Source organism: Phascolarctos cinereus, unplaced genomic scaffold, assembly GCF_003287225.1.
Source record: "Phascolarctos cinereus isolate Bilbo 61053 unplaced genomic scaffold, phaCin_HiC Scaffold_2;HRSCAF=192, whole genome shotgun sequence".
NCBI lineage: Eukaryota > Metazoa > Chordata > Mammalia > Diprotodontia > Phascolarctidae > Phascolarctos > Phascolarctos cinereus.
In genome coordinates this window covers 321,999,732-322,020,377 of record NW_027555625.1, presented here as the reverse complement: position 1 = coordinate 322,020,377, position 20,646 = coordinate 321,999,732, and the positions used below count along the sequence as shown (strand labels likewise).

At 49.0% G+C, this 20,646-nt stretch overlaps 2 protein-coding genes across 3 annotated transcripts in view; one reads left to right on the top strand and one right to left on the bottom strand.

The window, feature by feature from the left end:
• Positions 1–4,704: 4,704 nt before the first annotated feature.
• On the top strand, positions 4,705–16,071 carry EMILIN3 (elastin microfibril interfacer 3). Its single transcript, XM_020998528.1, has 4 exons — positions 4,705–5,121; positions 8,099–8,221; positions 11,647–11,891; positions 12,477–16,071. Exons 1-4 carry the CDS (start codon positions 4,940–4,942, stop codon positions 14,369–14,371), a joined length of 2,445 nt encoding a protein of 814 aa, XP_020854187.1. The 5' UTR covers positions 4,705–4,939; the 3' UTR covers positions 14,372–16,071.
• Positions 16,072–18,457: 2,386 nt separating this feature from the next.
• Positions 18,458–20,646, bottom strand: part of LPIN3 (lipin 3) — a 28,393-nt gene continuing 26,204 nt past the window's right edge. Inside the window, exons 17-19 of one of the 2 annotated variants that reach the window (XM_020998882.2) lie at positions 20,446–20,560; positions 20,160–20,263; positions 18,458–19,114 (exon numbers count right to left, since the gene is read on the bottom strand). In XM_020998882.2, the coding sequence (XP_020854541.1) occupies positions 18,961–19,114; positions 20,160–20,263; positions 20,446–20,560 (373 nt within the window). In that variant the 3' untranslated portion in view covers positions 18,458–18,960. The remainder of the gene's footprint in view (positions 19,115–20,159; positions 20,264–20,445; positions 20,561–20,646) is intronic. The other variant, XM_078150231.1, reaches the window with a different exon arrangement.

Genomic DNA, 20,646 nt, shown 5'->3' with positions numbered 1-20,646 from the left:
GATCAGTTCACAACTCCACCAACAGTACATTACTGTCCTAATTTTCCCACATCCCCTCCAACATTTACCATTTTCCTTTTCTGTCATATAAACCAATCTGGTAAATATGAGGTGGTACCTTAGAGGTGTTTTAATTTGCATTTCTCTAATCAATAATGATTTAGAGCATTTTTTTCACCTGACTATAAATAACTTTGATTTCTTGGTCTGAAAACTGCTTGTTCATATCCTTTGACTGTTTATCAATTGAGGAATGACTTAGATTCTTATAAATTTGACTCAGTTCTCTATATATTTGAGAAATGAGGCCTTTATCAGAGACACTGGCTGTAAAAATTTATCCTGGCTTTTTGCTTTTCTACTAATCTTGGTTGCATTGGTTTTGTTTCTGTAAAATCTTTTTGATTTAATATAATCAAATTACCCATTTTACATCTCTTAATGCTCTCTGTCTCTTGTTTGGTCCTAAATTCTTCCCTTCTCCATAGATCTAACAGATAAACTGTTCTTTGCTCTCCTAATTTGCTTACGGTATCATCCTTTATATTTACACCATGGAGCCATTTTGAGCTATCTTGGTATAGTATTATCTATCTTACAGGAGGCTTCTATAAGACTCCAATTTTGTGTGAAGATATTATGTACATTTATTATTATTATACTCTCTAGTTCACCAAACTACCTTTTATTAATTTTGCATATATTCTATATATGCCCACAATATATGTTTTTCCCCTTAGAATGTAAGATCCTTGAGGGGCAGGAGTCATTCACTTTTGAATCTCTAGCACTTAGCACAGTGCCTGGCACCTAGTAATTGCTTGATAAATGTTTGTTGATTGATTGATTGATTAGTTTGATAACTAGATGGATCTATGATCAGCAATGTGGATGAGGGTCCTCTCTCCATCCCAAAGTCACTTCTGCAGTCTGTGCCATCCTTAACCATGTCCCCCAGTACACTTCCATCTTGGGCATACCCTATGTGCCTTCCTCTAGGTCTCTTGACATCACTTGGGTCCCAGTGCTACATCATTGCTCTCATTATCTATTGATACTTTAGTAGGTCGGTGATTTTCATGGCATGGATCTTCCTTCCACTGGTGCAGATCATATTCTTTCAATGCCATCTTAGCCTGCATGATTTTTATCCATGTTCTTCCATAAATCTTCACCAAGTCCACCAAGAGTGCCAGAGACCTTAAGATGGAGAACTGGAAGGGACCCCAGAGGTCATCTAGTCAAACTCCCTCATTTTGCAAATGGGGAAACTGAGTCCCAAAAGGTTAAATTACTTGCCTAAGGACAAACAAGAAGCAAATGATGCAACAATCAGACAGGCAGTCAATTACACATTAAGCACTTATTATGCTAAGAGAAGGGTGTCTTGCCAGTTTTCTGAATGAGTACAAGTACAGAATTCTTGATCCATGACTGAATCATCTCCTTTTCTGACCAGTTGACAAGCAATTGTTAAGTGCTTATTGTGTTCCCCAAACTTCGATAAGCCACTTGAATACAAAAGAAAAGATATTGAGTGAGGTCTCTTAAGTGGGGGGGAGGGGCAGTGCCTAGTTGTGATTTCATTGGTGTGGGAAATCCTCTGTTTTGGGGTGGGGGGGGGGGGGGGGGGGAGAGCCGGGAAACACCTCTACCTATGTAGACATTTAACTGGTTCGTAATTTACAATCTGAGACTTGCCTGGGGGCAGTGAAGGGTTAAGTCATTTGCAGGTATTTGAAGCAGGATTTAAATCCAGAACTTCTCTCTTTAAATCGTCATTAGATATTATTTTATTTAGCTCCACTATTCCCTATTCTGATGTCATGACATGAAAGTGACCTTAGGTTCTTAAAGGCAGAGCCAATGAAGGCTGAACTCTGGAAGATCTTACCAAGTCTGAACTGCATGGTGGATGCTGCCTCAGTCTTCTGAGTAACTGCGTAAGCGAAGAGAAATTTATCATTAGAAACCTGGTCACCAGAGAATGGATTTTCTCCGCCAGAGCAACTGGTCACCAGAGATTGGATCTCTGCATGGTTGAAGGGTGATCTCATGTCAAAGAAACCATGGATATTTTGTGAAATAGCTCACAAGAGAATCAGCATTAATATTATATTTCAGTAGGGATCCAAATGTCATAGGATCATAGAAAAGGATCTCAGAGACCACCTAGCCTAATCCCACTCATTTTGCAGATGAGGAAACTGAGGCCCAAGTAGGTTAAGCAAGTTGCCCGAAGTCACGTAGGGAGTAAACATTAGAGTCTGGATTTGAATCCAGGTCCTCTGACTCCAGGGATAGTGCTGGGGGCATGGGGGTTGGGCGAGGTAGGTTGGAAATTACATCGGTTTGACTAGGTCAGAAAAGGTCCATACGGGTCACCTATATAGAAAACATGGGATTTGAGCCTTGCAGCAGGTTGGCAAAGTGGACAGAGCACCAGGCCTGGAGTAAGGAAGACTTATCTTCACAAGTTCAATTCTGGCCTCAGACAGTTGTCACCTGAAAAGTCATTTAATCCTGTCTGCCTCAGTTTCATCATCTGTAAAATGAGATAGAGAAGCAAATGGCAGTATCTTTGCCAAGAAAATTCCCCAAAAGGGGTCATGACTAAACAACAAGCTGAATGATAATAATAGCTCCCATTTCTATGGGGCTTTAGATTTTACAGAGTACACTCCTCCCAATGACCTGTGAACTAGTCATTGAAAGTATCATTACACTCATTTTTAAAACTGAGATCAGGAGAGTAAAATAACTTGTCCAGGGCCACACAGTAAATGTTGCTGTGGGCACATAAATTCAGGCCTCAGGACGGCAAGTCCAGTGCTGAAAAATGAATGGGTAGGTGGACAGAATTTCAATTGAGACCAAGGTTGTTGAATGTTGCCCATCTCTTCTGGGAGGTGAAAGAGGACCAGTGTGGAAAAGAGGTGAGGCTATTCCATTTATTCTATATGACCCCTGAGAAGGGGAAAGAGTGGGGAGATTTATGGAGCCCTGTCCATCCACAAATCAGGTGTCCTACTTCCTGAGAGAAACGTCCAGAGTGGGCAGAGAAGAGGTGAGACTCAGAGAGGGTGGGAGGGGAGGCTGGGATCACAGAATCACTGTCTCAGAGTTGGAGAGAGATTTTTGGATCTTAGATCTAGTTGTGGAAAGGGTCTTAGAGACCATCAACCTCCTCATTTTGCAAACTCCTAAACTGAGGCACCCAAAGGTTAAGCTCTAGTCTAGCCTGTTCTCTCCAGCACCCTCCGTCTTTGATTCATACTTCCAGTGATGGAAAATTCACCACCACCACCCCCTCTTTTGAAGTTACCCATTGCACTTTGGAATATCTCTAATGATTAGGAAAATTTTCCATATGAAACCAAAATCTGTCTTTTTGCTAACGGCCACCCATTGATTCTTAACATGCCTTTTGGGATCATGAAGAACGAGTCTCTCTTGCAGAAAATAACCGTTTAATACTTGACTCCTGTGAGTATATTTCCCCCAAACCTCTTCGAGCTAAATACGCCCTTTCCCCTCAAAGGATTTCCAAATGGTGTGGTCTCCAGCTGTTTCCCCAGCTGGTCACCTTTTTCTGGACACATTTCTGTTTTTCAGTAATTCAGAGATCTCCAATCTTCCCGGTGTGGACACTCCCTCCACGCACTCTGCTCAAAATCTCTCCGTCACATAGTAGATAGATCATCTGGAAGAATTCATGTGGTTGAAAAACATATCACCCTGCGTGCAGTCTCCTTGTGACTGCTCTTTCTTCCCCTGTTTTGGTATCCAGAATTGAACCTTAGCTCCAGATGAGGTCCGAGCAGGGCAGAGGAAGGGGGCGGGGAGAGGGAATCTTCTTTTTCTTACTTGAGGATAACAGACCTTTCCTAATATGCCGCTTAAGAATTGCGCTAGCTTCCCTCCACCCCTGGGCTTTAACAGCAGCCGGGGGTCTAGGGCCCTGTCCTTGTCTCACTCTGGGCACCCTGCGGCACCCTGAGGCCGTTTAGGCCGAGCCACGGTCCAGTCCTGAGCCGAGCTGGGCGGGGAGAGAGGTCATTGCCCACCAGCTCCCCCATTCCAGGCCCTAAGATTGCGGGGTCTCGGGGCTACTCCGGGATGGGGTGAGGTCCGGGGGCTGGGGAAACAGAGCGAGGGAGCTAGAGCAGTTTATGCTAATCTATGGAGAGCCCGCCCCTCTCCCGCCGGCCTCCCCTCCCCTCCCTTCCCCTCCCCTCTCCGGCCCCGCCGCCAGCGCCGGTGGAGACAGCGGGACCGCAGGCGCTACAAAAGCACAAGCCCGCCCCGGGTAGCGAGCTCCTGGGTGCGCGGGAGCCGGAGTCAGAGCGGGAGCCGGAGACCCAGGGCCGGGGCCCAGCAGGAGGCGGGGCGGGCCAGGGACCTGTGGGCTGGGGTTCGAGGCAGTGGGACTCAGGGAAGGAGGGTAGGGGCTTCAAGCTGGACGAAGGGGCTCCCTGGAGGTCCAGGGACAAGGCAGGGACTCTGGGGGCTGGGGTTCAGAGAGAGGGGTTCAGAAGCTCGGGGAATCTGGAAGAAGCGGCTCCAACGACGACAGAGGCAGGGGGTCAGGAAAAAGGTGATAGAGTAGCTTGGCAGGGGCTCCGAGAGCGGGACTTCGGGGGAGGGGGCTCAGATCTCCAGGGAAGTGGATCTGGGGAAGGGGGAGCGAGGCCAGAGCAGCAGATTCAAGGGGTTCAGGCTCTCTGGGAGGAGGGGGCTGGGGAGCCCTGCTGGGCTTCTGTCTCCTCAGGACATTCTCCGCTACCGATTTGGGCTTGCTCTTTTGGAGACCAAACTCAGGCCCACACTTCCCAAGCGATTCTGCCTGCGCTGGACCGAGGCAGGCGGGCAGTAAGACAGAGAGGGAGCAGCCGCATCAGTGCCAAGCCCCTAGCTTGTGGGCCGGGGGGCGGCGGGGATGGGGATGGGGCCCCCGGACCAGGAAGCGCGCTGGCTTCGGTTCTGGCTGTGCGCCTGGACACTGATCTCCTGCGCTCAGGCGAAGGGGACCTACTTTCCCCGGCCCGGCCCGGCCGGCGGTCGCCGCTACAACCTGTACACGACGGGATCCAGCCCGCGGCTCCGCGAGGGGCAGCACAAGTAAGAAGCAGCTCCCCCCTTCCCTGTCCCCCATGTATACACTCCTCTTTCTCCCCCCCGGTGCGGCCCCCGGGGTTGGGGGACTGGAGAGGGCAGGGGACCCTCTTTGGAGAAGAGGGTCGTACAGGCTAAAACAAAGGTTCTAGCTGCCAATTCACTCCCTCGCTCACTTTCCCAAAATATTCTCTCTCTCTCTCTCTCTCTCTCTCTCTCTCTCTCTCTCTCTCTCTCTCTCTCTCTCTCTCTCTCTCCTCTCTCCTCCTGTCCCCTTGCTCTCTTCTTTCCTTTCCTATCCTTAATCCCTCTTCCTCCACACCCTTTCTTGGGTCTTTATGCTCTTTTCTTCCTTTTCCTTCCCCCCTCCCCAACCTTCACTCTTTTCTTTTCTGCTTTCACCTCCCTCTCTGGTGTTTTTCCTTCCCCTCCCCTTGCATCACCCCTCTTTCTCCTCCCTCTTTTCTCCTTTCACATCTCTCTTTCCTCTCTTCTTGTATCTTCCTTGGAGGAGGGGTTGGAAAGGTGATGTGGGTGCTGGGGTGGGGAAGGAAGAATCAAGAGGGCATTTTTTTTCCTTGAGAATTATGTCCTTGCTTCAGAAGGCCAGGAAGGGAAGGATGTGGGGTTTGGGAAGACAAATAAGCCAAAGGAGGCCTAATAGGATGGAGACTGGAACACTGGCCATGCCCACGGAAACATTTCCAGGAAAGTCACATTTTCCAGCTGCTCGAAGTGCAAACATCAGGCAGAGCTAGAGAACCCGGCCCCAGGTGCTGAGAGAGAAAGGAGGGGCTGTCTGAGAGGCCAGACCCACCCCCCAGCTGGTCTCCCCTCACCAATCCTCCCAGCCCCCTTCTCGCAATGCCCTTTGGTACACCAGTCTGATCATTGGGCTTGGGAAACAAAGGGTAAGTAGACAACATAGGGTCTTCCCGGACTTTGAGGGGTCTGTTTGTGCTTTCCCTGGCCTCAGTTCTCCCGTCCACCTCATTCCTCTCCAGCTTGGCTCTGAGGCAGTGTGCTGCTGTTTTCATTCTAGATGTTACAGCATAGGTTTCTCCGTGCCCTGAGCCTCAGCCAACACTTTGCATGTGTGCCTGATGTTCAGGAGCTGGGAGGGGCGTGGGAGTCATCTCCTGGGCCATGAACTCCCTCAGTAGGCCATGAACAGCAGGTGCTTGGCCCAGGGTTCCAAGCATGGGAGTCCCTATGGGACTTTGGGTCAGTTGCTTTAGGCAATTCCCAGCTTCCTCATTGATAAAAACAGAGGCTTCTATCCTCTTGAGAGGCTTTTCCTGTGAGGACCAAACCAATCCTGAAGGGGCTCTCAAGGCCACGGAATCTACAGTTAGAGGGACCTCAGAAATCATTTAACACAACCTCTTCGATTTACTGGGAAGGAGATTAAGCTCAGAGAGAGCTTGCAACTTGCTCAAAGTCACACAGCTATTAAGTGCCGTAGTCTAGATTCAAACCCAGGTCCTCCGACTCTGGATGGGAGGGAAGTACCTGGAGGCAAGGGGACAAGTTGCAAGGCTAATGCCATTTCTTTCTTTCTTTTTTTTTTTCCTGTGGCATTTTGGTGGGTGTTGGACAGGGAATTAGGAAGACAGGGATTTAAATCTTCCCTTGGACATTCAAAGGTGACCTGAATCACTTAGTGTCTCAGAACCTCAATTTCCCTATCTGTTAAATGGAATAATTAATAGCACCTACTTCACAAAATTGTGAGTAGTAAATGAAATGATACATGGAGAGCACTTCACCCTTTGAGTACTATATAACCTTCAAGTGCTATACGAATGTGAGTTGTTAAAGATTCCTCCAAGTTTTGCCAATGTTTTTAGTTTTGCATGTCTGTGGATGGTTTTGAGGGGGATGTTGAGGATGTGGGCTTCCTTTGACTTCACTCTTTCATCTTCCCAGACGTCCTCCTAGAGCCTTCTCTGGGAATGTATGGTGGAACCTCTTGAGTCCATGTGCTAAAATCTGTGGGAATACAGTACCAGCATGAAAGAGGGAGACTGAGATACCCTGGGTTTGAGGAGTGCAGGTCTGGGGAAACTGAGTGGGGCTTGGTCAGTGGAAGAATTAAAAAAGGTGGGCCCCAAGCAATAGTAAGAGGGTCTCTAGCACCCCCTGGGAACCTGAATAATTAAACTATCACAAATTGAGGCACTGATCCTCGGAAAGTGGTTCCCTCCACTGGGTGGTGTCTGAGAACCCTCAGCAAGTAATCAAGGTTCTATGCCCATCAATCTGAGTACTGGACGAGTAAATCATGGTATCATAGGGATATTACTGCACCCTAAGAAAAAACAAATATGAAAACTAAAAAGAAGCAAAGAAATGCTTGCATAAAGTAACACAGAAAACAGCTTGAGAACAGTATATACTAGCAACAACTATGGAAAATTATGCAAAACCAGCAATGTATACTGACTTCAGCTATACAAAGCTAACAGCAACAAAATATGAACAAATACAAAGAGAAAAAAGAGATGAGAACGTCAAAGGAAATATCAAAACAAACAAGATTTTAAACATTTTATTAAGACCATATACACTTTTTTTTAACATTGTACGAATTCGAAGTTTGTGATTTCATGTATGATGGTTTTTAATTGTATTCAGATATTTGCTTTTATTGATGGTTACCAAGCTTAGAATTCTAAAATTCCCAAATAATAATAAAGAGCAGAACCAGAACTCCAGTTTGGTGGGCAGGGTTAATGTCGCAGTCTCCAGCTATCTTGGAGTTTAAGGGTCAGGCAGCCTCTGGGTCTGTATCCAGAGGAAGGTTCCTAAGAAGAAAAGCAGAGAGACCTGTTTAGGAGGTGGGTAATGTCTGATGCCAAAAATTTATGTTGAGAAGTAAAGGGTAGAAGGAATATGGGATGGGGAGGGGGAGAGGAGAAATGTATTATAAGAGGGAAGACATTCCGGCCAGAGATCCTGACAGACTGCTCTGCCTTCCCAGCATGCTCTGTGCTTATGTGGTCCAGAAGAACGTGACATGCATTTTGCAGGATGGGGCTGAGAGCTACATCAAGGCGGAGTATCACAAGTGCAGCTGGGGCCCCAAATGCCCAGGAACTGTGGTGTGAGTACCTGTCAGAATTTAGCTTACAGGGGGAGGAATAGTACAGTCACAGAAGCTAAGGGAGGAGGGAGATTCCAAGAAAGGGGAGTGACCAACAGTGTCCAGTGTTGCAAAGATATCCCAGAGGATGAGGACCCCAAAATTACCTTACAGATTTGGGTAATAGGAGTTCACCAGTAGTCTTGGAGAGTGAAGTTTCAGAGAAGTGGTGACAGTGGGCCCAGAGCTGTTGGGGAGAGGTCAGATGGTAAGGAAATAGAGGGAAGGAGGTGGATATCTATACCAGGGATTCTTAGCCTGGACAGAATTTAGGAAATCTGTGAACTTATATGGGGAAAAACCCCACAAATTTATTTTCACTAACCTCTAACTGAAATTCAGTATTTCCTTCAATTATGAATTTAAAACAAACAAAACCCCATTATTCTGAGAAGGGGTTGGCTCTACCAGACTGCCAAAGGGGTCCAAGACACCAAAATGTTAAGAAACCCTGGACTAAGTCAAGTAGGCATTATGTATGTGAGGTTAAGACCGTTTCTCTGTGTGTGTGTGTGTGTGTGTGTGTGTGTGTGAAATGTGTATTTGTCTCTTAAAAGGTATGTGTACTTGTGTGTCTGTATGAGAGTGTGTCTGTACAAATGTGTGTATGTCTCCTGGAAAGTGGTTATGCATGGGCATCTATGGAAGGTCAGATCAGTGTGTAGCTGGATTTGTTTCTGGAAAAGTGTGTAGGTGTGTGTGGATGTATGTGTTTCAAAGTGCATGTCTATGCACGTGCATGTGAAGGTATGCCAATGTATAGATGTCTCTGAGAAGGTGTGTAGGTGTGGGTCTGTGTGAGGATGCATATCTGCCCGGGCATCTGTATGTACAGTGGGAACAAGAGAGTCAGCCTGTACAGTCCTGCCCTCCAGCCTCCCCCTGAATCCTAGAAAGCCAGGGCGGTCATGCTGCCTGCAGCTGAGATCATGGAACAGGCCCGGGAGGAGTGGAAACCTTCAAGTCATGTGGACCTCTCCAGTGGGAGCAGACAGGAGCCAAGAGGCTGGAATGTAGGGGGCTCTCTGCCTGGTAGGCAGGGAAAGAGGACGACTCCGGGGCTCCCCAGCCACCACTGTTCCCACTCACCTCTCCTGCCTCCGCTTAGCCCCTCAGTTCTCCCTTCCGCCAGCATTACCTTCCCACTTGGGGAGGTGGGGCCAGCAGAGGAGAGGCATCCAAGCCTGTGCTGCTCTTTTCCAGGACTCAGTAACCAGCCTGTCCTCAGCTTTTTGCCCCTGAAGTCACAAGGTCAATCCTGCCCAACTCTTAGCCGTCTCAGACTCCAGCTCTCACCCTCTCTCCCTTCCCTACCCTTACTAAAGGCGTATAAGTACGTCTGGAGGGTAGCATTCTTCAGCTAGAGCTGCTCAGACCTCAGCTGGTTGGAAGGAGGAGGAAGCTTGGAGTTTGGCAGGTGGGGATGATATGAGATATTTGAGGTTTATGCCAGAAGCATCTAGGTTTTCCAGGGAGAAGAAGATGTGGACGTAGTGATAACTCCAGTTTACATGGCACATTTTACAGATGAGAAAAGAGAGGCTCCAACAAATAGAAGGTCTTATCTAAAGGCAGATAACTCTAAGGTGTCAGGCTAGGGGATCAAACTTGGGTCTCCAGATCCCAAGCCCAGCATGCTTTCTCTGACACCTCTTGGCCTCTACTTGTGGCTCAGAGCCTGAGAGCATTCCCTAAAGGGGGAAGAATGGTACTGTGAGTATCTGGTCACCCCTCGTATAGCCACAGAGAGCAGTGAGCCTCCCAGCCAGGGTGAGATTCTAGCTAAAGCTCTATCCATAGCATCACTTACTTAAGTCAGTTCTCAAGGACACAGTGGCCTTTCAGAGGTGGAGGGGGCCTTGTTGACCACCTGGTACAACCCATACCTGAAAAAGAATCTCCCTTACAGCACCCCTTGTAAGTGTTCCTCCAGGCCTGGCTTGGAGACCTCCAGTTATGGGGAGCCTTTCTCTTCCTGAGGCAGCCCAGTCTTTGTTCACATGCCTCTGCTAGTTACAGGCTATCCTCTTTGCATCCTCCCCCCATTTCTTCTAGTTTTGCTCTCTGGGGACAAAGAGAAAAAACTGAATCCCTCTTCTCGATTACTGCCTGTCAAGCACTCAAAAGAAGCCACCATTTCCCCTAAGCCTTCTCTCCTTCGTGCTAATACCCCTGTCCCTCCCACCCACCTCTGTTCCTTCCCCTGGTCCTCATATGTGGGGTAGACTTGAGGCGCTCCACAGTGATGACTGCCCTCCTCTAGTTGCTCAATGTAGAGTAGTTGAGTACTAGATTCAGAACCATAAAGACCTGAATTTGAATTCATCCTTGGATCCTTATGAGAATGTGTGTGACCGGTCAAGTCACTTAGCATCTCTGAGCCCCAGTTTCCTGATCTGTAAAATGGGGATGGGGGGCTGGACTTGAGGAGTTCTTAATATTCTTTCTAGCTTGAAATCTATCATCCTGTGATCATCTGTCCTTCTACACTAGCACGCAGAACTACAGAACACTCCAGATGTAGTCTGAGTAGGGATAACCAGCAACTTCTTCCTAGAAGCTATGCCTGCTCAGCCTGTGGTAAAGGGTACACCTGCAGTATCCTCTGTGGCACCCTGTGTTCCACCCCACCTCTAGACTAAAGGGAGAATAAAAAGGGAAAGAGTAGATGATACTGATCAAGGGAAGGCCCTTCAGGCAGTATTTGGGGCCCTGGGTATCTGGGATCCTGTAGCCTCAGCCCAGAAAAATGGTAGAGATAGTGGGATATCCACTATCATCACCTCTCCCCTCTGTCCCCCAGGACATTGTGGGCTATCTGCGTGTGCCTGACTAGTGAAAGAAGCCCCAGCAACATAACCGGAACCTACCACTACTGCTCCTCAAGAAAGAGGTGGGGGAGTTGTGAGGGGAGGGAGGAGAGGAAAGCTAGCTCTGCACACTTATTTTGACCTTTACAGATGAGAATTTGGGTCTCAGCTTGGATGCTATCTGAGCGACCATGAGCTTGTCATTTCAACCTCTCTGGGACTCAATGTCTTCATTGTTTAACATGAGGATGACACTCTCAAGATTGACCTTGAAGGCTGTTGTCAGGAACCATAAAAGGCAGTTATTCCCATTGTGTGTTCAGGATGTCATCATCCTGAACCACGACAGCCTCTCTTCCTTACCCTTTCCACTGGTTGTCTCTCTTCTTTTAGGCCAAGGGCTAGGCTATGTGGTTGGGCTGATCTGAACAGGGTCAGGGGCCAAGGACCCAGATCCAGCCATGACATTAGTTCAGCTGGTGCTGAGTGGTCTGTTCAAGAGTGAGTACTAGTTCTTACTGTCATCATCATCATCATCATCATTAGTGAAAGAAGACAATTTCCTTTCCATCCTAGGTACCGCACCCTCCTTAGACCCAAATACAAGATTGGCTACAAGACCATCACAGAGCTGGCCTGGCGTTGCTGCCAGGGCCTGGCAGGAGACGGCTGCTCTGATCCTCTCCCTGACTCAGGAACTCTTCTACCTCAGCCACGCCCCCAGACTCCCTCTGGGCAGAAGCCATTTCCTGGCCCCAGAGTGCCTCCTTATGCCAGACTGCCCACCAGCCCCTTTCCAGGACCAAAGAGCCATCCCTATGGTGAGCCTGCAGAGTTCTCTGAAACAAAGCAATAGAAGCTGGGCCTATATAGGCCTATGGTACCACATGGGCCATTCCAAGCTGGGAGAGTGGTAGGGGCCAGGGACAAAGTACCCAGAACCTCCTTCCACATTCTTTCCCACACCCCACTAAGGGAAACTAGTGGCTTGGGGGCAGGGTGGGGAGTCCAATTGGGTAGGATTTTGAATATTCACTGTGTGACGTTGGGCAGTCATCTCCCCTCTCTGGGCCTCAGTTTCTCATTTGTAAAATGAAGGGGGTGGGCTTGATGACCTCCAAGGGTCCCTTCTAGTCTTTAGCAATCTATGATCCTTCCTGGAGGGCAAGTGAGAAGTATGTCTGGGGTAAGGGTGAGGAACCGGCAGCCTTGAGGCCACATGTGACCCTCTAGGTCCTCAAGTGCAGCCCTTTGACTGAATCTAAATGTGAAGTTGGACTTGTCATCATCGTGAAACATGACAGCCTAGAAAGGCTAGAAGTTAGAGTCAAGGCTGCCAGTTCCCCACCCCTAGTCTAGGGGAACTCCCATATCTATATCCTGTTATTCTATCTTCTCCTTCCCAGGTAGGAAAGGCCCTGGGCTGTTTGGTGAAAGGCTTGCTCGGCTGGAGGGCGATGTCCAACGCCTCATGCAGTCCTATGGTACCCTCAGTGGACTTGTGGCTGGGCTGGGAGACCACTTACAGCTGACTGTTCATGAGGACAACAGCAGGATGACCGGAGCCCTGGGAAATCCCCCCACTGCTCCAGATGCCTCCGTGGGCTTTGGAATCATTCCTGGTGGAGTTGTGGATCCTGCAGACAAAGCAGGGGGCCCATTCCCAACACTAGGGGAGATCCTGACCAAGGTGACAGAGGTAAGTGATGTCCTCAAGACCAAGACCAGCCTGCTCGAAGAAGTTCACAGCCTGGTCCTGGGTCATGATACACAGATAAAACACCTATTGGAGGGATCCCGGCCATCCCCCCTCACCTCCCTGACCCTGCTGGAGGAATACATTGACCAGAGACTGAGCCATCTCTGGGGTGACCTGCTGGACGGCTTTGAGAAGAAACTGCTCGACCTGCAGACCACGTGTGACTTCCGCATCAAGGAGATGCAGCAGCAGTGTGAGGAGGAGAAGGCCACTAGCCTCAGGCTCCAGCAGAGCCTGGATGGCAAGGAGCTGGAGATCAAAAAAGAACTCTCACTGCTGGAGACGCAGATCCAGGGGCTGACGATGGCGGAGGACTGCTGCAGTCACTTAACTTTTGTCACTGAAAGGATGGACATCCTTGAGAAGGGTCTGCACACCCTTGCTGAAGCTCAGAGGAGTGAGGCCTCCCAGTTAGATGGGGAAATGAGCCCAATCTCCACCACCATCCTGGACAACTTTGTTGACCAGCGGTTAGAAAACCTGGAGGCCAGGCTTAATGCTACAGAGGGAGGGGCGGGTGGCTGTTGCCAAGATCTAGAAGAAAGCATGAAGGGCTTGGTAGGCTCTGAGCTAGACGGCATCAGAACCACCATGGAGGATAGAATGCAGACCATAGAGGATCGGTTCATGACCATTGTAGGTGAGTTGGGAAACACCAGCACCCTGCGATCTATGGAAGGTGCCACCCTGCCCTTGGTGGGGATGGATTTGGCCAACACCCGGCAGCAGACCATCCGGGAGCTGGCTGTGGTGGAGAGCAGGCTCACCTCTCTGGAGAGCTCATGTTCTGCTGGCTCCGCATCTAAAGATATGGAGACCCTCACCACAGAAGTCAAAGAATGTCAGAGCAAGAGCAGAGCCCTGTTGCTCCAGGTTGACAGCAATGCCGACCTCCTTCAGAAGCTCAATGCCACTGTCTCTGAAATCCAGAGACAGCTGGAGGAAGCAGTGACCAACTCTCTCCAAGGAGAAATTACTCTGCTCAAGATTAACCTTAACACTGTCAGCAAATCCCTCACTGGCCTCAAAGACTCAGTCAGTCAGTACTCAGACACTGTCTTGTACGTCAACTCCTCACTGGATGAACGGGAGCGGAGAGTGGAGGATGAGGTCCACTCAATCCAAGCCAAGGTGAATGATCAGGGATCCAGGCTTCTGGTGAATAACAAGCAGGTCATGAACCTCAAGGGGGACTTGGAGAGGTTCAAAGCCAGGATTGCTGGTGACCTGAGCAGTTGCCAAGAGGCAGCGAGGAAAGTGCAGCAGGAGGTGGGCCACTTTGAGCAGCGGGTGGCCCAGGTAGAGAACACATGTGGGAAGCTTGGCCTTCTCACTGGAGGCCTGGACGGTCTTCAGGATGAGGTCCTGAGACGGGTAGGGGGGTTGTGGGGTCACATGGACCACCTGAACAGAACCTTGGCTGCCCATTCCCAGGAAATCATCAGCCTTCGGGATGGCCTCATGGACTACCAGGCCAAAGTGGCCGAACTGTCTGAGCACATCGGGCCTCTGCCCATGCCTGGAGAGCAGCAGGAGAACTAGACAAAACTGATACAGGAAGGATCAAGCTTGGCTTGAGCCCCTTGAGGTTGGGTCTCTTTTCTGCCGCCAAAAGTCACCCCACCCCCTACCCCCATATTGAAAAACCATTCTGGGGAACTTCCAGGATAATTCCCATCATCTCAACTCATTATCACATGGCTCATGAAGCCATCTTGTCAAAATACAACATGCACCAGCCATTCTCGAACTAGAAAATCTAGGAGTGTCGTGGATGTTAGTTGTTATGCCTGGAAGAAGGGGATTGGACTCTGCAGCCTCCTTCAGGCTTTTTCAACCACACCAGGCTCACAGGACTCTAGCCACTAAGCCCCAGACATTCATGTTCACTTAGGCAATGACTCTGTTAGGTTTTATCTCCGTCACCAGGATGAGCTAGCCTCTCCCAAGACTTCCATTCTCCTTTGTTCCATGGAAACCAGATTCCTTCTGCTTTTCCCATCCTCATCCCATCCATGTCTCTTCTTCAGGCCTCCCTCAGACTTTGTTCTCAGCAGAATCTCCAAGGTCTCCATGCCTGGGTAGCTGAGAGTGAAAACTTTTCCTCCTGGGACTCCTCTTTCCCATTCATGGCAGCTTTGTATCTCTATGAGGAGCCTCCATTTCTAGGCATGAGGACGCTAAGTGCTCGGACTGACTGGGAAAACCCAGGGGAGATTCAACATAGAGACAGCCAAGTTCTTCCTTAAGGGCCTCCTCCTCCTCTGAGGGGAGGGTGTAGGCATCTGCTTTCTTCCAAAGGGGAAGGGAAGCAGTCCCTTGAAGAAAAGAATGAAGGTAGCATTCAACAGTGGAAGTTCCTAAAGATACCAGAGCTTGTGAGACTGTTTCCCCCTCATATCCATTTCCATCCCATGAAGGAAAGGACCTTCCACTAAGCATGGCCCCTGGGGAAGCTGGGATTTTGGCCAGGCCTGTGGTGTCATGAAGAGAACCTAAGATTTGGAGTCAGGATGTGGGGTGAAACCCCAGCTTGACTATTTACTACCTGTGTGACTTTGGACAAGTCAGGATCCTTGGGCCTCAGTTTCCTCATCTGTAAAATGGGGGAGGGGGTTGGAGATGATCTTGAAAATCCCCTTTCACCTCTAAGACCTATGATCCTGTCTTGTTCTTTGTCTCCATTCATAAGATTCCTATTGAAGCAGGAATTCTCAATCTAACAGGTGGAGTCTCAGCAAAACAGAGCCATTTTTAAGAACAACCAGGGTGAAACTGTGCAGATCCTAATGTCCAGCCAGCCAGCCACCCAAAGGCCTGCTTGGTGGGACATCCAGGCATGAAGCCAACCCTAAGCTGATGAGCAGCAGCTTGGAATCGATGGTGCTAATCTGGCCTCTCAAAAGGCCATTTGGGAAAGGCTCCCTGCCTGGCTCCACCTGCTCAGGGACAGGGGCCACTTAGAACCTCGACTTCCTCTAGGAAGTAAAGTGGGTTCCAGCCCACTCAGGACAGAACTAGGGTGTTGGGAGAACTTGATCCCAGCACACAGTGGGTCTCACTAGAGTATGGGTCTTTTCCAGATCAGGCAGAGGTGGGGGAGAAATGAAGCCCACCCCTTCCATGTAGAAGATCCTGTTAGGTCTCCCTTGTTTTCTTTTGATATTGTGTGTTCCATCTGGATTTGAAACTGTTTGTTGTGTTTGGGGAGGGCAGGAAATGGATTAAAGCTTCTTGCCAGTCAGAAAGTGGTCCCTTTGATTATGAGAAACAGGACCCGGAGCTGAGGGGACATGGCCGGGTCATGCCTGTCTCCTCACACCAGTGCCTTTATCCCATGGCTGTCTCCACAGGAACTCGGATTTGGGGATCCTTTCTGACTTGGAAGGGTCAGTTACCAGCTCCAGGTAAGAGGTGGGCACCAGACCCCAAGCCATAGCAGCTCCAAGGCACAGACAGGGAAGAGGGAGAAACTACACTTCCTCACATGGCAAGTTGGGAAGGTTGACCCAGATCTTCTCTAACGTCCCTCCCTTGAGTAATTCTTTTTAGGGTTCTGACACAGTAAGCAGTTGGTTGGCTCCCCATACTAAGCCAAGGGGGCATCTTATGTTAGGTCACTAATCCAGGGGAATGGGAAATGGGACAAGCAGATAACATGCATTTGACCACCCAATACACCATCAACTCAAGAGGGAAAAGTGCTTTCATTTTGGTTCCTCAGGATGGTAGAGTGGGCAGAACTCAGGAGACTTGGGTTTGTGCCCTATCTCTGCAACTGTGTGACCTTGAGGCAGTTAGGTGGCACAATGGCTACAGCATAGGACTTGGAGTCAGGGAGACTGGAGTGGGAGTCCTACCTCACTTACTAGCTATAAGGACAAGGTATTTGACCTCTATGTGCCTCAGTTTCCTCTTCTGTAAAATGGGGATAACCATAGCACCTACCTCCCAGGGTAGTTGCAAAGATCAAATGAGTTAAAGTAAAGCACTTTGCAAAATTTGAAGCGCTATATAAATGCTAGGTGGTGGTAGTGGTCACGACTGACAAGACACTTCACCTTCACTTCCTTACATGTAAAGTCAAAAAAGTTGACTCAGAACATCTGTACTATCCCTCCCACTTTGAATATTTTTAGGCTGTATAAAACCTTAAGCAACTGGTTGACTCCCCATACTGAGCCAAGAAGGGTTCCTGTGTTAGGTCACTAACTTGATCCCTGTAAGAGCAAAGGGCCAACTCAGGGCAGGGTACGAGGGCCTAGGGGATGGGGATTTCATGATTTGCTTCAGAGACAAAGAATTGCACAATAACTCTCGGAATAAGGTTTTCAATCTCTGACCAGCGAGCAATATCCTTTCTACAGCCCCCAAGGTGTTGGGAATGTCCAGAGAGACTGACCAGAGACCTCTACTACCTTGGGAGTGGAATGGCTGAAGCATAAACTCTATGTGTTCCTCGCCCCACCTCTAAATGGGTCTTGGAGGGCTGGGGACTGACTGAACAGGCCAATATCCTCCAGGAAGAAAGATCAAAAAGTCATTTCCCCAAAGACTCAGGCTCCTGCTATCCACATTAACCAGCCCTAAGTGCTACGGCAGATGTTACAGTTGTTTGAGCAAATACTTAGCCTGGAGGGAGGCACAGAGTCACCCCCCCACACACACACATATATACACTTTTCATAGAGAAAAGGGAGTTAGACTATGGGAGAAAGCCTTCTTACCTACATTTATAACAACCCTTGTCCCTGAACATAAGCCAAGCCCCTGCTCTCTATACCCACATTTACCCACACTTTACAAGTTCCTGCACATAAGCTATTGTCCTGCTCAGTATACCCACACTTAACCCACACTTAACTAGAATCCTTGTCCCTGAATATAAGCTGTCCCTGCTCACCAAACGCTGCTACCCACATTTCATCACCCTTGTCCCTGACCATAAACTATACCCTGGCCCATTAAACATCACCACACTTTCACAGGCAACATGGCACAGTGGTGAGGGGACAGAAGCAGTCTGGGAAAGGGATGGACAGACAGCTGAAGACAGAAGAAGCTGCGAGAGAGCCAGAAGGTACCTTAGAAGTCATAATGATGATGATAATAGTTGACATTTATATAGTTCTTTATAACATTTGCAAAGCATTTTACATATTTCATTTGATACAACCACCCTATGAGTTAGATGCTATTACTATCACTTTTTACAGATGAGGAAACTGAGGTTTAGAGAGGTTAGTTGACTTGCCCAAGGTCACATAGCTAGTGTCTGAGTTGGGATTTGAACCCAGTTCTTTCTCACTTCTAATCCAGTTTTATCTGCTATGCTACATGGACACTCACACAGTCCTAGGATTCTGAGCTTGAAAAGACCTTGGAGATCGAGTTCAATCATTTTACAGATTAGGAAGTGGGAGCCCAAACAAAGAAAGTGACTTCTCAAAGTCACAAGAGTAATGAATGATAGAGCCAGGATTTGAACCCAAGTTTTCTGACTCCCAGTACAGTATACTTTCCATTGCACCAAGATGCTACTTAGGGAATGAGCTCAAAGTGAAACAACCCTATGAATGAGGGATGCATAAACCCGGACAACGAATAGACAGGCAGGTCGAGGCACAGAATAAATTGCAAGGGTAGTACACACTTCTTGGTTTAATCTCTCCAGGGCAAACAAGACAGATCTCTTTCCACACTGAGTCCCCTTCCCTCCTTCAGCTCTAATGCTGTATTCCCACATCCTATGAACTAGGGCAAGAGGAACGGCTAGTCCAGGGGGCCAGGCAGCAAGGGGCTCCCTTGGGCCTGCCCCAGGAGGAACCCCTGGGCCTAGGCTGTCCCTCCACCATGCTACTCTGTTCAGTGTCACAGATTCCAATCCATCACAGCTCATGCTGGGACAAGGGCAGATAGACCACTTTGGGACTTCCAGTTCTTAACAACCCTGGAAAGGAGAAGACAAGATGGGCTGACTCTTGCCCTCCCAAAGCCAGGGAAATGTGTGCATGTGCGTACGTGTGTGTGCATGCACACGCATGTGTGCGTGTGTGTGTGTGTGTGTGTGTGTGTGTGTGTGTGTGTGTGTGTGTGTGTGTGTGTAGGGGTAGAATGTGTGGGGAGAGGTTCTAATCCAGGTTTGTGAGGTCTTTCTGGTGAAGTGTAAGCAAGGGATTCCTCCAGTAGCAGAACTGGCTATACTCTGGATTGACCAGCTCCACGCTGGGCCCCACTTTTACAGGTGGAAAGATGAGCTCCACGTTCTCCTGGAGCCGGTCATACCTAAGGGTGGTAAAAGAGAATGAGAAGTGAGGACTGGCCCCAAATCTAGGGAGATGCTCTCTGGCTTCACCAAATCTTTTCTCAGCTGGAATAGGACAGTGACAGGACCTGTGATTTCATCGGAAGATGGTTCTCATGAGGGAGGAAGCACCCTCTGCCAATGCAGGTTGGTACTTCTTCTGCCATTTATAATCTGAGAGGTGCCCCAAGCACTGAGAGGACAGAAGACTTGCCCAGGACCCTCTAGCCAGCCTTTGTGAGCACTGGGACTTGAACTCAGGTCTTCCTGGCTTTGAGGCCCGCTATACCACTATACCACAATGGCTTCTCCGCTGAGTTGGCATTTGTAGAACGAGTTACAGTTTGTAGCATACTCTACACCCATTACCTTGGATACGTCGACCAAGCAACCCGTGTTGTTGATTCCAGGCCTCTCAGACAGTGGGCATCTCTATTTACCGTGGCTTCGGAGACAGGGCAGCATGGAGGTGGTAGAAATGAGAAGCCCTGGGAGGCTGACACTAGCCCAAACCAATTTCTTTTTTCTTTTCTTTTTTTTAACCTAGTCTAACTTAGTACAAGCGTTCTCATGTGGGATCAAAGAAGAGATCAGAGGCAACACCACAGTAACAGCTGACGTTTATATAGTGCCTCCCATGTGCCGGGCACTGTGCCAAGCACTTTACACTTTCTTTTCTCATTTGATCCTCACAACGACCTTGCAAGGTAGGTGCTATTATTATCCCATTTTACAAGCGAGGCAAGTAGAGGTTAAATGACTTGCCCAGCATCACACAGCTAGTAAGTGTCTGAGGCTGGATTTGATCTCAGGTCTTCCCGAGTCCAGGCCCAGTGATCTAGCTGCCACAGTACAAAGAATGCTGGCTCTGGAGTCAGAGGAGCTGGGGTTCAAATTCCAGCTCTAAAACTTGCTCCCTGTGTGACCTCAAGCAAGTTCTTTAAGCTCCATGTGCCTCAGTTTCTCCATCCATTAAATGAGGGGGATGGACTAGGTAGGTGGCTCTGATTTGAGAGGGATACTTACGTGGTCTTGCGGTTCTTGATAAGTTCCTGAGTGAGCTCTCCTCGGGGGTTGACAGTGAAGATTCGGGATTTGGGTATCCCTACATGAAGATAAGCATAGACATCCTGGAGAAGAGCAGGGAGAAGTTGGAGAGGAGGGAAGGAGGGGACTAGTCTGGCCCACCTCGGCCCAGCCCAGCTGTCCTCAGCCCACCCTGGCCTGGCCTGGTCTGGCCTGGCCCAGCCCAGCCTGGCTCGGCCCACTTCAGCCAGGCCTAGCTCAGAAGGTGGAGAGAAGACACACTCACAGAGGCACGGTTCCCAAAGCCAGCAAAGAAGGGATCTCCATGGGGCAGGAATAGGTGATGGATGTCAGTCAGGCATGCCATCTTGAACACCTCGGGCTTCTTTTCAATCACCTCCCTGGGGAGACCAATGAGCAGAGACAGTAAGAGTAGCTGATCCACCTACAGACATAGGTCCTATAGGGGTTATTACCCCCATTTTAC